Below are 19,829 nucleotides of genomic sequence, written 5' to 3' on the forward strand. Positions count from 1 at the left end.
GGCCTTGCTTTTCCCACTGTCCTTTCATATTGTCCATATGTCATCTATTGAAGTGTTCTGATTATACAAATATCCAGTAATACGGATATCAAGGTGAAAGCTCAGAGGGATCAATGATAACTAGTGCGGGAACCACACACTTAGAACATATTAAGTACTGGGCACTGGGCTGAGTGCCTTACATTTGTCCCCTCATTTAGCTTTTGTTACAGCTCTATAGGTACATATTATCATCTGCTTTTTTTGGTCACCATTCTGCCATTGCTGTATTCTTGGATAAGTTGTGTGTGTTTCCTTTTTTTACCCTACTGTGTTCAGTAATCTGGCATTAAGCATTTCCCATGCTTTGAGTTATTTCCTTACAATGGACACTAGTTGTCTCCAGTCTTCCCTCTAGCACATATCACCATGCGTGGCTCCTATTGTGCAGTCGCGCAACCCGGTCTCCTTTCTGACCTGTGTGAGGGGCTGGGTGTGCATATCCAGAGACATGTACGTACTTCACGTGACGATGTTCAGGACCGTGCCTCTCTCTAATGCTCACAGCGGTGTCCCCAGATGTCTCTGCTTACTCGACGTGCAGATGCATAAATGCTGTCACTCAGATATTGTAATTTGCACTTCTATATTTATTAAGGAGTTTAGGCAGCTCCCAATGTTCTTAGATGGTTTTGGGCTTTCTTTTCTGTGTCTGCTTGTGCTTATCCTTTGCTGTCTTCCCATTGGGGTTGGTGTCTTTTTTCTTTTGATTTGCAGAAGCTCGTGTTATGCTAGATATTATGTTCCTTCTACACTTTCTGCTTTGTAAACGTTTTTTCTCATTTTGTTATCTGTTTATTAACTTTTCCCATAGTGTGCTTTGTTGGACAGAAATGTAATCATATTCAATCTTTTTTGCCTAATGTTTGTGCTTTTGAAATTTTATTTAAATAATAAGGCCACAAGAATATCCCCCTACATTTTCTTTATTAACTGTAGTTTTTCCTTTCATAGTTAGGTCTTTAATGCATCTGTAGTTCTGTGTGGTGGTAGGAAAGGATCCAGTGTTTTTCTATTGTGAGTCTGCTTTCTTCAGAATTTAAACTTTCAAGTCAACAAACCCTTGTGGGAGCTATTTTCGGGGCTCTTCTAGCGCACGTGCCACGTAGTGTAATTGGGCATTAGCAGCGACCTTTGGTTGGCATCAGCCCCTGAAGCCCCTTCCCACTGCTGTGTAAGCTGTACAGGTAAAGATCTTTTTCTTTTCTGTGTATTGGGGTTTGCCAATCACCAAAAAATGGTGACTGGCACGTGACACTCAGCAGTCTTCAGCAATATTTGTTGAATGTTGAGTGAATATAGGCTCTTTCTCTGCAGCAGTAGTCTTTTCAACAGAAAGCTTAATCTTTAATAGAACGAGATTGATTCTAATATCTGTTCTCCAATTAACAAGCTGTGTTTTCTCAAGCATGTCACTTTCCTTCCTTTATCTGCTAAGTAATGTCCCTCAGTAACCACCATCTTAATCAAGATACAGAAAGTTGTCATCACCCCCAAAAATCCCTTGTCTTTCTTTATGGTTCAGTCCTTTATGATTATCCCCAACCCCAGCCAATCAGTAGTTTGCTTTCTATCACAGTGATTAACTTTGCTTATTCTAGAATTTTATTTAATGGAATCACACAGTATATTCTTTTTCATCATTGGCTTTTCTTGGTTAGCATGCTTTGAGATTCATTTGCTGCATATATTGGTGGTTCATTCTTTTTCTTTGCTAAGCAGTATTGCACTACATGGGTACACCAGAGTTTAAAAAATCTGTTTATCTCTCAGGGACATTGGGGATGTTTCCATTTGGGGGTTCTTCTGATAAAGGCAACAATGTCCTTTCGTGTACAGTTGTAGGTGACATGTATTTGGATAAATGCCTACAAGTAGAATACCTGTAAGTGGAGTAAGAGTGAAAAGGCCACTGTTAGTAGTTATACTGGTACAACATATAAAATAGTCCAGAAAAAAGGATGGAAGGTGAATGGTCTTAATTGTGTGTGTGTGCATGTTGTAGTCATATAGAAGAAATACATAGTATATTTTATTAGAACATCATTTGTTCCCAAAATATTTTAGGAACAACTAGAAAAAGATGTAAGTAAATAGTGTAAGGTAATATACATGAGACGGGAATGAGAAGGATGGGGAAAGGAGAAATGAAGTTTAGGACATAAAATGGAGCCAGGAATAAAGCTAACAGAAGAAAGTCCGTGAAGCCCCGCACTTGCTAAGGATGTTATAGATCTGGTTTCCGTTTTCTGGTAGCTAATACAAAGAGGAAGTATCCGCATTTTAATAATGTCCGTAAGGGAACCAATTGCTGAGTTGAACCATAACTATTTCTAGTAGTACTGAAACCAGAAAAAAATTTATTCCTAGGGTATTGTTGCAAAGCTCATGTCAAATGGCAGAGTAGTTAGGCTGAGATCTCAAGCACTATTAATTAATGTTACTGTTACGAAAAAAAAGTATGCCAGAATGGTATTCTACCTTTGCTTGTGCTGTTTTTCCTGCTACAAAGGAAATTGAAACATAAAACTTGCAATATGTTTCCGTTTCAGATAGGAAACAACTACGTTACTCTCAAACCTATAGTGATTTTGAATCATTACACAGATACGTATTTTCATTAGTTGTGTCGTTGTAAGCTGGTGAGTAACGCTTTTTAAAAAGATTTTTTAACAGGCCTGATTCAATCGTGTAAAAGGGAGTGTAAAAGGGAGCAAGCCGTAAAATGTATAATTCATCATTACTGAAATTGAGATTTTTTGAATTGAAAATATTTCCCTTTTTATGTAATGGAATCAATGTTAACTATAAAATAGTTTTCCTGTGTCACATAAAAAATGTTTCCCCCCAAATGAAAACTTAGCCTGTCATGGAAATAATATCTAAGTGTCCACCTAACTTTAAAATAACTATAGATTTTACTTTACTGATTTTATTAGGTTGGTTGGTGTAAAAGTAATTGTGGTTTTTGTAATTGTTTTCAACCTTTTAAACCACAATTACTTTTGCACCAACCTAATAATTAAAGTCACTGCATAAATAATGGAGGTCAAAACCTAATGTAGTAATTTACACTATGCCATTTGTGGGGTAATCATAATAGAGCAACTTTTGAAAGAAAAAGTAATTTTAATACCTTTGTTATTAATGAAAAATATAATGGAAACTCTGTTTTCCTTTTGGTTCCTGTTAATTAATCCCCCCAAATCTTCAGAGTGTATCTATATTCAGAGAACACTAAATTATTTTTAACTATTTCAGAATTGAGGGAAATTAAGACTTAGCAATTATGAGTAAATAAGAAGTATGGAAAGGATATTGGAAAAAATAACAAATTTCACCTCTCTGTTGGCTTTTTCCCTAGTAGTTACTCTGGAGGTCTGTGATGAGTAAATAGTTCTGTGCCTAGTATTTAGCGAGGACAGAACTGTGGAAGGAGGATTATTATATTGTAACCTAGGACCTGTAAAACAAATAGATACTTGCATATTGCATGTTTTTAAATCCTGCATGCCTTTTTTTTTATTGTGCGCCAGGCATTCATATGAAACAGAGATAGATATGCAGGCTCTGAGCTGATGCTGTCTTTTCCTCTAGAAATTGTGTTTCCTTCTGACAGGTGTACCATCAATTTCATATCACCTTAATCTAATCAGGAATTGATTTGATCTAGTGCTTGTGTGAACCAGTCTCTTTCTAGCCTCACCCTCAGCTTAGCTGGTCAGGATCACAATCCAAAGTCTGGGTTTTTCCCTAGGCTGCTTCTGCTAGGGGGCCTCAGCGAGAGCTGCCGTCTCCCTGCCCCCATGACGTTGTGAAAGCCCTGCTTGGCTTCTGAGACTCAGTTGCCTCTTCCAGAATTGGCAGATGCTCCAAAATTAAATGAATTATTTTTTAGTGTTTTGTTTTTTTTTTATCTAGTTTTCGGTGGAAGGATTGATCTGAATAACCTAATCAACCATTACTGGTAGCAGAGCTCTCTCTGTATGCATACATACAGAGGGGGCCAAAAAAAACGTATACACATTTTAAGAAAGGAAAAGACTATTAAAATTATGCTGATGGTAACCACTTTGAGCACCTTTTGTAATTGTAGAAGTCAAACGTGAATTATATGCAACTTTTGTTACTGGTATCTATTGAGTATTACTATTTTAATACAGATTTTTCCTTTCTTAAAATGTGTATACATTTTTTGGGCACCTTCTGTATATATAATTTTAGATTTTGTTCTTTTTATCTTTAATATTATACTGTGAGCATTTTCTCACACCATTATGTTTTTTGAAACATTAGCATTTTTTTTTAAAGGCATTGTATTCTATTGGGTGGGTATATAACTTATTTTATATCCCTAATTTATTTTACTGTTACGGACATTTTAGATCTTTTTTTTTTCCTTAAAACATTTCATTATGTGAGGAACTTTTTTCCTATATAAATCTGTGTCCCATCTCTGGTCATTCCAAAGGAAGAGAATTACTGATTCAAGTGATAGGAGCACCCATGAGGTGTTACTGTATAATGCAAAAGTACTTTCCAGAAGTTTTCTCAGCAACACCATCAGGGGAGATGACAACACCATCAGCAACATCAGGGGAGATGACAGATGTGTTGAGAGTGGCTGTTTTACTGCATCTTTATAACACTTACTGCATCTGATACAATATATAATATAATACCGAGTATAATATAATACTGGGTCTCATATAATATAATACTGGGTCTTATATGAATTTTTGCTCCAAAAGATGCATTAGAACTGGTGGTCCAGCTACGTCTTATTTTTGGGGAAACACGGTATGTTTATTTTGTGGTGGCTCCTTTTCCCCAAAGATACGGTTGTATTTGCACTGTTCTCATTGGTGTGCCCAGCTCCCAATTTGTCCCTGTCAGACAATGTGACAAGGTCCTGAGAGTAAGTCATTATTAGAAGGGTTAAAGACAGGTAATTACTTTTAGGAAATTATGACTCATGAGGTTTCTTACTTTTCTAAAAATGTTAAATCAACAATGACTTTTACCATTAGCTATATATTTTTTGTCTTGGAACATGCTTAATTATCTCAGGGGAGATGACAGATCTGTGTTTTGATACACTTCAGTGCTCAACAGCAGAGGGGAGACATAGGGAGGAAAATTATAGGAAAGGAAATGGAAGGGGTGGGAAAAAATGAAAAAGTTCATAGAAATTGAACATAACATTTAAATATTGGACATTGAAATGATTATGCTGAGTCAAATTAAAGTAGGAGATTAGATGGCCGCTATAAATGCATCTCAAACCCAAATTGCTGTTTTTGCCTCTTTATTTGAGGAAAAGTCCCTGTGATTGATGGAAGCAGCTTGTAAGAAAATGAGATTCCTAGAATGATCGTAACCTGAATTATTGGCATAAGAGTATTTTCACATGCAGTAACCTGCCTGAGTAGTTGATCTAAGAAAAGAAATAATAGATTGGGACCCTTTGTTAAACGAGGTTTGACAATTACGTTTGCAAACTTGCCACCTTGCGCTTACATTGGCAGCACTGTACAAACAGCTTGGTAAGGTTTTATAACTTGGTATATCAGTGTCTCAGAGCTGTGTTCGTGTCGACGTGTGGCGGTGTCTTGCTGAGTGGCGTTCATTATTATTGCGTGTTTTTGTGTGCCGTGGCGAGAATGTCTGAGCTTGAATTATATTTCTTGTTAAACTTAGCAAGAGTGGAAGTAAAATTAGGGACTTGTTAGTCCAAGTTTATGGGGATAATGCCATGAAGAAAACTGCAGTGTACAAATGGAGTAAATGTTTTTCTGAGGGAAGAGAATGTGTCACTGATGAAGAGCGGTCAGGGCGGCCAGTAACAAGCAGAACTGATGAAAAAATTACAAAAATGCTTTGAATTGTGCGACAAAATCATCGGCTGACTGTGAGAAGCACAGCAGACCAAGGAAACATCGACAGAGAAACAGGAAAATCTGAACTGAAAATCTTGGGATGAGAAAGGTGTGTGCAAAAATGGTCCCAAAGGAGCTCACCAATGAACAGAAGCAAAGGAGAGTCGAAGTTTGCCAAGACCTTTTGGAGAGGCAAGACCAAGAGGATGTTTGGGGTCGTGTTATCACTGGTGATGAAACATGGATGTACCAGTACAACCCTGAAACAAAGCATCAAAGTGCACAGCGGAAATCAGCCAGTTCTTCACGACCAAAAAGTTCCGTCAGTCCTAATCAAGAGTGAAAATGATGCTGCTAACCTGTTTTGATATCAGAGGGATTACTCATTATGAATTTGTACCAGCTGGACAGTTAACCAAGTTTACCATTTGGAATTGATGAAAAGGCTGCATGAAAAAGACAAAAACGACCTGAACTTTTCACCAACAATTCATGGCTCTTGGATCATGACAGTGCACCAGCTCACACAGCACTGTCTGTGAGAGAGTTTTTAGCCAGTAAACAAAGAACTGTATTGGAGCACCTCCCTACTCACCAGATCTGGTCCCCAATGACTTCTTTCTTTCCCCAAAGATAAAGGAAATATTGAAAGGAAGACATTTTGATGACATTCAGCACATCAAGGGCAATACGATGACTGCTCTGATGGCCATTCCAGAAAAAGAGTTCCAAAATGGCTTTGAAGTGTCAACTGAGCACTGGCATCAGTGCATAGCTTCCCAAGGGGACTACTTTGAAGGTGACCATAGTGATATTCAGCAATGAGGTGTGTAGCACTTTCTCTAGGATGAATTCATGAACTTAAGTGTCAGACCTTGTATTTATGGTATGATGAATCACTCAGTTCTTCAGGATTTATACTAACTCAGATATACATAGCCTGCAATGCTCAGTAAGAGGAACGTTCCTCATTTACTTAACATCTGTAGCACACTGCCTTAATTCTGCTATTAAAAAAAAACAAGATTAGAATCAATACATAGTTTGAAAGAATAGAAGAGTAGGGGAAAAGTAGGAATTCCTCAAGTATAGGCATTGTTTTATGAACCCGTGTTTGTTGACACTTGCTACTTTATTGGTGATTTCTATCACAAATATTAAGCCAAACATCTTACATACATTTCTCATATAATAAGGCTTGGGTTTATTGTATAGACCCCCCCCCCACACACACACATACACTCTCTCACACACACACACATACACACACAGAAACATCTGGCACATAAGCTATGTTGATAGGTACGTTTTTAACCTTTGGCATACTCGATAGGTCTTTTTGCTAATTCATTGTTCCATTTTAATTTTCTTACTCTTATATTTTGTAATCTTAATTTTGTTTTCAAATCTGCCTTTTACTTTGTTTCTTCCATTGTTATAATTCATAATTTGCCCCCAAATAGCAGATACTTTGTTCTCATTTATTTTTGTGATATTTATTTATGTGATATTTAAGTCATTCACAGTTTAGATGATATTACAAATTACTTTTCTTCACATTGCCTTTTAGTTATTTCACTATCACTTGCTGAATATTGTTACATTTCCCTTCTTTTGTAATGCTTACCTTTCACATTTAGGCAATTGTGTATTTGGACCTATTTCTAGGTATTCTGATCTTTTGTTCTTTTGTTTGAATTTTTGTGTCATACTACGCTGTTTTTAAATGGTTCATATTGTCGGCTATAAGCACATTTCAGGCCAACTTCATTATTGCCATTGTCCTAATAGAAGACTCTGTAATAATTTATATTGGGCAGCATTAGTCATTACTCACTTTTCTTCTCCCTCTTAAACATTTTTTGATATCATCTGTTTCATTTCTGGATGTTTTTTCATATATTACATGTTGAGAAATCCTGAATTGGTCCCTGGGACAAATTTCCTTTATCTAGTAAAAACTGGTGAAGCCTAGATAAAGTCTGTTGTTTAAAATACTAAAGTACAAGCATGCCTCGTTTTATTGGACTTCACTTTATTGTGCTTCACAGATACTGTATTTTTTACAAATGAAAAGCAGGGCCCTCCACTAGCAAAAAAATTATGACTTGCTTTATTGCGGAAGTCTGGAACCAAGCACACAGTATCTCCAAGGTGTGAAGGTGTGCCAGTGTTAATAAATTAATAATCTAAATGTTTAGATATTAAGTAGACGTATTGTGGTCATCATTTTGTAATATGCAGATATTGAACCATTATGTTGTGCACCTGAAACTAATGTTGTATATCAAATATCTCACATAAGTAAATTTTTAGAAAAAGAAATTAAGAAATTTTCATAATTGTACTATTTTATATAAGATGTTAATTTAACACTAGGAGAAGCTCGGTAAAGGGTATATGGGAACTCTACTAGTTTGCAACTCTTCTGCAAATCTAGAATTAATTTAAAATAAAGATTTTTTAAAATCCCATTGAAATTTCTTAATACTCATGTATATACTGTGTTTCCCCAAAATTAAGACCTAGCTAGACCATCAGCTCTAATATGTCTCTTGGAGCAAAAATTAACATAAGACCCGGTGTTATGTTACGTTATATTATACCTGGTCTTATATTAAAATAAGACCCGGTCTTATATTAATTTTTGCTCCAAAAGACGCATTAGAGCTGATGGTCCGGCTAGGTCTTATTTTCGGGGAAACACGGTATTCAACAATTATTTACCGAGTACCAGTTTTATGCAAGGAGCTATCTGAAGTAACTTGTCATCTGCTCCCACTGGTGGCACCTTTCCTGGCTGCAGCTGCAGATACATCAGCAAATAGATCGTGATTAGAAAGGCCTTAAAGGGAAGTAAATAGTGACTGTTTGAAAAAATTTAAATGCATCTGTAACAACTATTTTAAATAATGTATACATGTTCTTAGCCTTTAGGCAACACTTTTTAATGCATGTTAGATCTTACTCTTTATTCTAATTGTCCTAAACCCAGACTTCTTGTTCGGAAAACAAAACCCCTTAACTCAGAGCTTTTGCGTTCCCAGGCTATAGCGGGAGTAGGAGGAAGCACTGTCTGCCTGCTGCCGTTCTCATGTTTCAGTCAGAACCAGCCCTTCATTTACACCCTCTCCTGCTCAGCCTGCATCTGGGGAAAGGGCTGCCCGATCTGTCCTCCATCCTTCGCCCTGTGCATCTTTGTGGTCCTTCAAGAACAAAGGAGCAGAATCAATGGCTGACTTCAGTTCTCTTTGAACTAAGGAATTTGAGCCCAACATGCTGTCAATAAAGAGAAAGTGAAACTTCTTGGTGTCTTACACTCCATGCTTTCCAAATGTTGGAGTGCACAGTGGCTAAGAAGACCCATTTGTGTGGCGGAATTCAGAGGATTATAATGTATCGGAGTAATAGAATGTAATGCCAGACAAAACAGAAAACTGGGACTGGAAAGCAATTTCCTTAATAAAAGCTAGCTACCTGTATCCTGTAGCAAGCATCATATTTATCACTTTGTACTGATAAAATATATCCATCAGTAACCTTTGGCAAGTTTAATGGTTGAACTATTATAAGAATCCCTTGCAAAGTCTGAAGCGAGGCTACCTAGGGTGTACATTGTTCTAGAGTCCTCATCAGTGCAAGAAGAAAGGACAAGTTTAATAGATTTAACTTAGAGCTAATAAAAGAGTTTAGCAAGATTTCTGAATATATACCAGCAACCACTGACCAGAAAATACCATATAAAACAAAATCCTCTTTTCAAAGAAACAAAAATATGCTATATCTAGAAGAATCCAAAAGATGCAGATTTTTATGGAGAAAAATTATAAACCTTTATTAAGGACATAGCTGAAGATTTAAATAAACGGACATACCAAGTTCATCAGTGCAAAGACTTAATATCAATGGTATTCTCCTCAAATTAATCAGTCAAAATCTCAACAGTGTTTTTCATGGATGCTAACTGATGCTAAAATTATTATGGATGAATAACAGATAAGGAAGAACCAAGATGAGTTTGAAAAAGGGGTAACTGACCAAGATTGGCAAGCTTATGTGGGAGAATGGAACTTTTTCCATAATGTTTTTGACAAATTGTGCCATTTTATACCATGATAGTTTTTCACTGATTTCCTTTTTTTAAATTGAGGTATAATTGACAAACAACCTTCTAGTAGTTTCAGGTGTACAACATAATGATTTGATATTCATCTATATTGCAAAATATCACCACAGTAACTATAAAAAGGTGTTTTTCTTGTGATTAAGAATTTTAAGATCTACTTTCAGCAACTTTCAAATATGCAATATGATATTTATATGCATGTTGCATATTTGAAAGTTGCTGAAAGTAGATATGGTATTAATATAACTATTATATTAATGTAGTTACCATTTTATACATTACTTCTCCCTGACTTATTTTGTATTTATTTAAAACTATTTTTCATTTTTCAGTTACAGTTGACATACAATATTGTATTTGTTTCAGGTGTACAGCATAGTGATTAGACATTTATATAATTTATGAAGTGATCTCCCTAATAAGTCTGTTATCTACCTGGCACCATACATACGTCATTACAATATTATCAACTATATTCCCTATGTTGTACTTCCATACCCGTGACTGTTTTGTAACTGCCGATCTGTACTTGTTGATCCCCTCACCTTTTCACCCAGCCCCTCACCCCCACTCCTACCTGGCAACTATCAGTTTGTTCTTATCTATGAGTCTGTTTCTGTTTCATATGGTCGAGTAATATTCCATTGTATGTGTGTATCACCCCTTCTTTATCCAGTTGTCTGTTGATGGACACTTAGGTTTCTTCCATATCTTGGCTATTGTAAATAATGCTGCAATGAACGCACAGATCCATATGTCCCTTCAAAGTAGTGCTTGGGTTTCTTCAGATAAATACCCAGAAATGGGATAACTGGGGTCTTCTTTGTCTCTTGATGGAGCCTTTGTTTTAAAGTCTATTTTGTCTGCTACAAATATTGCTATCCCAGCTTTTTCATTTGTTTCCATTTTCATGAAATATCTTTTTCTATCCTTTTATTTTTAGTCTATGCGAGTCTCTCAATCTGGAGTAAGTCTATGAAGGAAGCATATGTAAGGATCTTGTTTTCTTATCCATTCAGCCACCCTATGTCTTGTGATTGGAGCATTTAATCTATTTATATTTAAAATAATTGTTGATAGATATATGGTTATTGCCATTTTATTCATATTTTTTAATCTCTTTTTTTTCTTCTTAAAGAAGTCCCTATAAGATTCCTTGTAATAGTGGTTTGGTGGTGATGAACTCCTTTAGCTCTTTCTTGTCTGGGAAGCTCCTTATCTGTCCTTCAATTTTAAATGATAGTTTAGCTGGGTAATCTTGGTTGTAGGTCCTTGCTTTTGTCACTTTGACTATTTTGTGCCAATCCCTTCTGGCCTGCAAAGTTTCTGTTGAGAAATCAGCTGACAGTCTTATGGGAGCTCCCTCGTTGGTAACTAACTGCTTTTCTCTTGCTACTTTTAAGATTCTCGCCTTGTGTTTAACCTTTGGCATTTTAATTATGATGTTGTCTTGGTGTCGGCTTCTTTGGGTTCATCTTGTTTCAACTCTGTGTACTTCCTGGGCTTGTATGTCTTTCCTTCACCAGGTTAGGGAAGTTTTTTTTGTCATTTCTTCAAACAGGTTTGCAGTTCCTTGCTCTCTCTCCACTTTCTGATACAAATGTTGGTATGCTTGATGTTGTCCCAGAGGCCCCTTTAAACTATCCTCCTTTTTTTGGATTCTTTTTCTTTTTCCTGTTTTAATTGGGTGTTTTCTGCTACCTTCTGTGTTGCTGATTCAATCCTTTGCTTCATCTAATCTGTTGATCCCCTCTAATGTATTCTTCAGTTATTGTATTCGTCATTTATGACTTTTTTAAAAAATGTTTTCCACCTCCATTTTTATGCTTCCTATCTCTCTTTGTTGAAGTTCTTTCTGTGATCATTGAGCATCCTTATGAACAGCATTTTGAACTCTGCATCTGGTAGGTTGCATGTCTCCATTTTGTTTAGTTCTTTTTCTGGAACTTTGTTCTGTTCTTTCATTTGGGACATGTTTCTTTGTGTCCCCATTTTAGCTGCCTCCCTGTGTTTGTTTCTATGTAGTAGGTAGGGCTGCTATGCCTCCTGGTCTCGGTAGAGTGGCCTTATGTAGTAGGTGTGCTGTGGGGCCCAGAGGTTCAGTCTCCCTGGTCACCTGAGCCATGCACTCCAGGTGTATTTCTTGTGTGGGTTCTTGTGCCCCCCTATTGTAGTTGAGCCTTGGCTGCTGTTTGCACGTCAGTGGGAAGGATAGACTCTCAGGCTGATGGGTTGTGAGGACTGGTCGTAACTGCAGTGGAGGAGCTGCTATGCAGGGGCTGATCCTATAGAGGAGGATTAAGCTTAGCAGAGCTCTGGTGCCTGCCCAGTCTGTCCTTGGGATGTGTCGTTTGTGGAGGCAGCCAAGTGAATGCTTGTCTCGGCCGGAAGCTGGCCAATGGGAACAGTGGTTCTGGGACCTCTTGGGAGCACATCACTTCCTGTGAACCACAAGGTGCTCTTCAGATGTGGGTGCAGACTAGGGCAGGGCTCCATCTCTGTTTTTTTCAAGTTATCCAGCTTGTCCCAATGCCGTTGATTAATTAGTCTTTCCCCTAGTAATTTGAAATGCCACCTTTATTATAATTCAAATGTGTATTTGAGTTTCTTTCTGAACTTTGTTTTGTTCCATTGGTCTGCTCTCCATGCACTAGGTCGACTATACTTTAATTACTTTGGCACTGTAACGTTTACACATTTGATAGTAGTCTTAATTTTCCAGGGAAGTTCTTGTTGAATTCTCTATAGAACTTTAGAATCAACTTGCCTACTTTGTGGTAGTATTTGCTTAAATTATCTCATAGGCAGTTTGGATTTTATTGTCTTCCATCCAAATATCAGTTATGTCTTTCCAGTTCATCTTCTTTTGTGTCAGTAGAATTTCAGAATTTTCTTCATAAAGATCTTGTCATTTCTTCTATTTTTACTGTTTTATTTTTCTTACTGCTATTGTAAATGATTGGATTTTGTCTTATTTTAAATCTCCTGTTTTTGGCTTCTGTATATGCACGCTGTAAATTTTACTATATTAGTTTTTATCCAAACAAATAATTGATTAAATTATTTGATTATTTAAAACAGCACATCAGCTGATTTCTTGGGTTTTCTAGCTATGTGATATGCAAATAATGGTAATTTTAACTCCTTACCAACTTTCACACCCCACTACTTTCTCTGTTTCAGCTGTGTTGGTTAATACTTTTGAAAGAGTGTTAAAGACATCTTTGAACATTCCTGATCGTGTTAAGGAAGTGTTTAGTCCTATTTTGTTGGGAGCTGGATGTTGAATTTTACTAAATACTGTCTCAACATGTATAGACATCTTCATGATTTCTCACTTTTGATCTATTAATGGGATGAATTATATTTCTATATTTCTTAACAGTAAATATTCCTAGAAATCCTGGAATTAAACACTCACTTGTGGTGCATTCTTTTGACATTTGAATGTATTAATGTATTAGCATTTATTAATTTATATTAATATTTAACATTAGAGTATATATTTAAATATTTAGGATTTTTATACCAGTATTATTATGGGACACTAGTTCATCTGTGCTATTTTTGTGGGGTTTTGTTATCATTGTTATGCCAGATCCTATGCTTTCCTTCTCTGCTATGTGCAGAGAGTCACACATAGCAGAGAAGGAAAAAGAGTAAGTCACATTGAAGGTAATATGGTCATTAAAAAGTTTGAAGAATTAGCCTTGTGAATATGTCCCTGCCTTGTGTTTTTTGGGGGAAGCTCTTTGTCAACTTTCGGTTGTTGTTTTTTGTTTGTTTTTTTTTGGAAATTGTCCTTTTTAAAAAGTTGACTTTTCCTGTGGGCAAGCTTTGGGCATTTCTATTTTTCTAGAAAATCGTAGTGTTTTTCTTACATTTTTGCACAGAAATGAACAAAGTAGCTGCTTATGACTCTTTTAATTTCCTTTTTACATATGGCTATGTCTCTGTAGACATTTCTTAGTTTGTATGTTTCTGTATTTTGTTTCTTAATGATTGATTAGATTAGCTAGTGTTATCTCTATTTTTCCTTAAGAAGGAGCACTTGCATTAATATTGTTCTACAGTTTTTTATTTTTAACCAGCATTGCTTTAGCTTTTTAATTATTGTTTTTAGATTTTTTGCAATTTTAGAAAATCTTTTTGATTCAATGGTTTATGAGAGTTTTCTAGTTTTGTTATTAATATCTGGTTAAATTTCGTGGTGACTAGCAAATGTCTATCATTTTTGAGATATATTAAGGTCATTTTTGTGACTGACTTTCTCCTTGGTTATAGTGAATGTTTCTTGGACCTATTGAAGGTAATGTTTGAGTTTCAGAATAAATTTGACTAGATCTGTTTTATTAATTAATAAACTTAATTAAAGGTCTTCTGTATCCATACTTAATTTTGTGCATTTGATGTTTTTGCGGACTAAGAGAAGTGAATTAAAGTCTCAGTTCTGTACTCCTGTCAGTACTCCCTTTATCTCTTACAGTTTTTGCTTTATAACTGCCTGTGCCGTTTGCCTTTTTACAAAACGAGTTTTTCCCAATTGCAGTGTTGATCCCTGCTGCATTTGGATTGCATTTTTATGATATGTCTTTGCTCATTCTTTTTCAATTTTTCTGAGTCACTTGTGTGTCTCTTATAGACAGTGCATTTTTTGTTTTGTGATTCAATCTGTCTTTTTCTTTTTAATTGTTGAGTTTAGCCAATTTGCATTTATTGAAAAGACAGACTTGGTGTTGGTCCTCTCCTCCTATTTGATACACTGTTTTTATTGTTTCTTTTGTTGTTTTTATTTCACTACATAATGTGTTTTTATGAGTTTCTTCATTTAATTTGGAAAGCTTTTGATTTTGTTCTAAGGGCTACCTTTATAAGCTTAAGTAGTATGCTTAATTCCTAAGATAATGTCGGTTGGCTTCCTGCAGTGAACAGTGAGAAAATTAGTATATTTTTGCTTTGACTCATCTCCCTTCCCCACATTCAAAACCTCAGTTTATTTCTGGTAGTGTCGACCTTTATATAAAAACATATACATGATTTATCACCTTAGACCTTTAGTTAGCAAAGGTGACAAAATCAGTGTATGTGGACCAACTTCACTTCATCCTTCTGTGTCAGAGCCAACGTTACTATCACCATAATCCCAGCCTCTTTCTTCTGAGACCTTCCGTTAACTGCACTGGTAGAGAAACCAGACACTGTTGCCTGCCACAAACTGCAAAGCAGAGTGCGTGCCCCCCAGCCCTCTGATGGCTTTACTTTTCTTTGCTGAAATTTGTCCTCTGAGTTTAGAAGATTCTTCAGCAATGAGTTCTTACATGTTCAAAATGATTTGTTTGAATGCTGATACTTAAATGACAGATTAATTGATCTAAAATTCTTGTACCCTACCTAATTTTCTCCAGGACTGTGGGCGTTAGCCCCTGCCCGCCAGCATGGACTGTTTCTCTGGAGGGTTTGAGGCTGGCCTGACTGGTGTCCTGAGAGGTTTTTGTGTCTGGATATCCAGTGGCCTCATGGATGTCCAGAAGTTTATTGATAGTGTGTGTTGGGGTTTGATTAGAGGTGAATGGAAAATGGTACAAATTCACTTGTATCTGTAACATTTTATTTCCTTAAAAAACAAAAGAAGATATGAAGCAAATATGCCAACATGTTAATATGAATTCAATATAATTGGTGAATACAAGGGAGTCTCCAGTATTACTCTCTGTGGTCCAGGGTATGTTTGAAATATTACATTTTTTTAAACTTAAATAAATGCCGTGTAACTCAGGGAGAACTTGTACGCTTTAGTGATCCAGTCCCAGGTATATTTTATTGAACATCAACTTTTGTTTTATTAATCACAACATGCATTGTTTTCTTTATATGTTGACAATCACTCATGTAATTCCTGTATTTTCTTTGGTGTTATTTCCTAAGTTTTGGGTAAAAGTATTTTCTACTCCAAAGTTATATGGCTAGAGATTATAAAATTCTAAATTTAGAATCTGTAGAGTGGAAATTAGAGGTAATTGCTCCAGAGACTAAAAGTAAATGGGATGCTTGACTAAAATCTGTTAAGTAATTTATATTTGCTTGTTTGGGACTATTTTGAACAAACGTTTCTCTAAACATACAAAACAGAATTAAGGTTTATAATATCATGGTAATCCAGTCAAGTGTTCAGGACTCCTTCCTTTCTTTTGGCACAGCTCTCATGAGTATCAATCATGCCAGAAGAGAAATAAATCACCTCTAGCTTCTTATTTTTATTCATTCTTATGTTTTAGTACTAAGGGATTTTAAAATTTGTTTTTCTCTGTGCTCAGGTATATGTCTCGAGTCCACGGTATGCATCCAAAAGAGACCACCCGCCAGCTGAGCTTAGCTGTGAAAGATGGTCTTATTGTTGAAACTCTCACTGTGGGCTGCAAAGGTTCAAAAGCTGGTATTGAACAAGAAGGATATTGGTTGCCAGGAGATGAGATTGTAAGTATGTTTTATCTGATAAATTTGGAGAAGCTGACTTTTCCATTTTTGAACGTTACTTAAATACAATCTATAGAAACTCATTTTCAGAAGTTAGTAATATTTCACTTTAACATTTTTATTCACATTAAGGACCTGTTTTGGTAGGACGGATACTCCCTTCTGTTTTTTTTACTAGTAGAAAACTCACTTTTATTAGGAGCTCGCTTTTTCTGTGTAGGTTACTTGGAATTGCAAAAGTTCAAACAAAACAAGCAAAAGCCCTTTTAATGTACACACAATTAATGGTATTCCTAAGTGTTTCCTGTAATAAATATTAGTAAAAATGTTTCAATGCAGGATAATCCTGATGCTGTTTTGACAGATTGGAGGGCTAAACTCTTCCCAGGGGAGTATCTCGCTTCAGGTTGGACATTGTCAGAGCCCAGAACCACGCTTCAGGAGGGGTCTGCAGAGGACGAGTTTCCAGAATTAGATGCCCCTGGCCAGTTCTTCGCTGACTAGTGATGATAGTGGGTTTTGTGGCACACGGACAGAAATCACAGGAAAGACAGAAAGTTAATTTTCGTTATATTTTTACCTAGTTCTTGTTACTTTGACTCCTCTTTTAAGTTATGCCAATTTAATCTTCTGTTTCCTTTTGGTATATAATTTTATACTCCCACACATAAACAGTATAGTTTTCTTCTTATGTAAAGATTAGATTCACGTGTAAATTTCTGTCTTCCCACCTCATTTGTGTTCGATATTTCTAATACCTTGATTAGAAAAGTCTTACTTTTTGCAGCGGAACATCATTGCAGGTGATAGGTTTCAAATTTAATAGATGTTAGTTTTCTTTAGTTTCTGATAGGAATAGATTTAACATTAGGTATTTTGAGAGGTTTTTATTGTGAATTCTGGAAAAGCTGAAAGTATAAAAATGACAACAACAGTCTTAAAATTGATTCTTTGTGGAAACATTTCCCAAAACCTTTGCATTGTGTTTCCCTTCTGGGTCTACAGCAGACAAGCCAGCAGACACACACTCAGCAGTCAGCTCTGAGCTGTGAACTCATGGCATGTCCTCTGTGGCGGGCTGGTCCATGGGGGCAGCTAGGACAAGTTACAGACTTAGAGAAGTTCAGTTTTAACACTGTTTTTGTTAGTTTAACGTATGCCTTCAAAGTCTCAGGAAAAACACTCATGTTTTCCACAAACAGAAGACATGGAAGAAAAAATGTTTAATTTTGCTAGTATCATTTGATTTTTACATTAGAAGTGTTCTTTTAAACTTGAGTAAAAATGTTTTTATCAAAATAATTTTTCTGATGACTTACATATGGAAAAGTAAAGCTTTTACTTTACTTTCAAAGAAACTCTGGATGCCAAGGTATAATAATATCAAATGATGGAAATCTGTCTCCATTAGACACTTAAGGGAGGGCCATTGATAATCAATAGATTATATAGTCAAAATAATTCAGATAATATAAAATTTCTAATCTCAAAACACTTGGAAACTTACAGGTTTAGTATAGAAGGCTAGCCTGATAATTATTGAGATTTACAAATAGTAAGTACAACTTAATCCAAAGCATTTTGCTTTGTGGATCTGTATACATTTTTTCATAAAAGTAATTTTATTTCTCTTTACTTTTTAGATTTGTGCTTTTCTACATACTTTTTTTCCTCTTCAAGGTGAAGTTTCTTGTTTAGTTTAATTCAACAAGTAGTTAATGAGTTCAGCACTACATTAGATTTTGTATTCTATTTTTTATTTTTACATGTTCTTACTGAACATATTTATAGCAGCATCCTTTTCTTTTTCCTAGATGAAATGTCATGAAAATCAAACAACCAGTGTACAATTTTTATTTATTCATGTTGGTTCTTATTCACAAACATTTTTATAGTAAGTGTGCATGTATGATGTAAGTACAAGTGAGTATATAAAAATTGTTTCTAATCGATGAAATGCGCAAATACTAAAATTTCAGAGGCAATAATAATATACTGTGTTTCCCCAAAAATAAGATCTAGTCGGACTGGGTCTTATATTAATTTTTGCTCCAAGAGATGCATTAGAGCTGATGGTCTGGCTGGGTCTTATTTCGGGGAAACACAGTAGTATAGTAGAAAGAGGTAAGGGCTTATATGTAATAATACGCAGGGTTTCAGTCCCACCTCAAGCATTTAGTTGAGGAAATTTCTTAACCTCTGACACTCATTCCTTAACCGTGATGCAGGCATATTAATATTTATTGTATTTGATTGTTTCAAGGATTAAATGAGAGTCTATAAAGCATATGACTGTATACTCAAAGCAAATTTTTGACCAGTGAATAATAAATATGCTTAAAACAAGAAATGACTATATGTAGTATAGCAAAAACACACAGATTTCTTACTAACCATACATGCAAAAATTCTCATCAGGTTCTTTTTACTTTTTTTGACCTGTATCAAACAAAAGGACATTTGTATAGATGTTTCCTTTAAGTCACTGGACCTATATTTAAGATGTAACCATCAAGTGTTGAGACCTGTGTTTATCTCATGAATGTGGCTGGTTTACCACCTGGCTACCCAGGGGCTATCATGTACTACAATTTTCATGTCCTCAGAGTACTCTAGAAGGACACCTAGCTGACATGTGTAACGTTTGGCACAGCACAAACATCTCACGCTGGCCAACTGTGTGTGTGTTTGTAGGGATTGCTGTGGCCCACTGTGTTTATGGGGGCCAATTGTGAACTCCATAACTTAGAAAGGACCACTCCTCAGATAGCAGTGTGTTTATTCAGCAGTTTCTAGCATATGGCAATAAAATTCCTATTGTAACAAAAATCAATCTTAGCGAAGAGCCACCATTTCTGATTTTCACGAAAGAACTCTATGGGCTAATGACAGCCCTGCCTGCTGGCATTTGAGTCTGGGACCCTCTTTTATAGTTTCTCTACCTTGTATATGATATGCTGCCTCTAAAAACTTGAGTTTTTAAATTGAAGGATTTACATTATTATTCATCTTGTTAACTTTCTGACTCGGTGTCAAGAAGAAAGAAGTCAAGAAAATACATATGGTGTTGGGAAGGAAAGGAATAGAATTTTTTTTAAGCCTTTAATTCAAACTTACAAATATTCTTGGCTCAGGGAAGTTTTGTCATTTAAAAAAATGGATTAACATAGCACTTCTTTTCCTTCTGTGGCCTCTAAAAATAGTTAGCAGTAGCTCAGGGATGAGGGAAAAAGTTAATTTCTCTTGATAAGCCCCACAACTTGTATCCCCTGAGATACTTTGTATTAGCAAGGAGGCTGGGCTCTCCTCAT

The 19,829-nt window shown here is 35.9% G+C and overlaps 1 protein-coding gene across 20 annotated transcripts in view; it reads left to right on the plus strand.

Annotated features, from left to right (window-relative positions):
• Positions 1 to 19,829, plus strand: part of ZMYND11 (zinc finger MYND-type containing 11) — a 125,528-nt gene that overhangs the window by 58,818 nt on the left and 46,881 nt on the right. For all 20 annotated transcript variants that reach the window (XM_074325071.2, XM_019719299.3, XM_019719298.3 and 17 more), the window contains one exon: positions 16,359 to 16,518. In XM_074325071.2, coding sequence (XP_074181172.1) covers positions 16,359 to 16,518 — 160 coding nt within the window. The remainder of the gene's footprint in view (positions 1 to 16,358; positions 16,519 to 19,829) is intronic.

This window comes from Rhinolophus sinicus, chromosome 1 (assembly GCF_057876585.1).
Source record: "Rhinolophus sinicus isolate RSI-liver-muscle chromosome 1, RSI-T2T, whole genome shotgun sequence".
Lineage (NCBI taxonomy): Eukaryota > Metazoa > Chordata > Mammalia > Chiroptera > Rhinolophidae > Rhinolophus > Rhinolophus sinicus.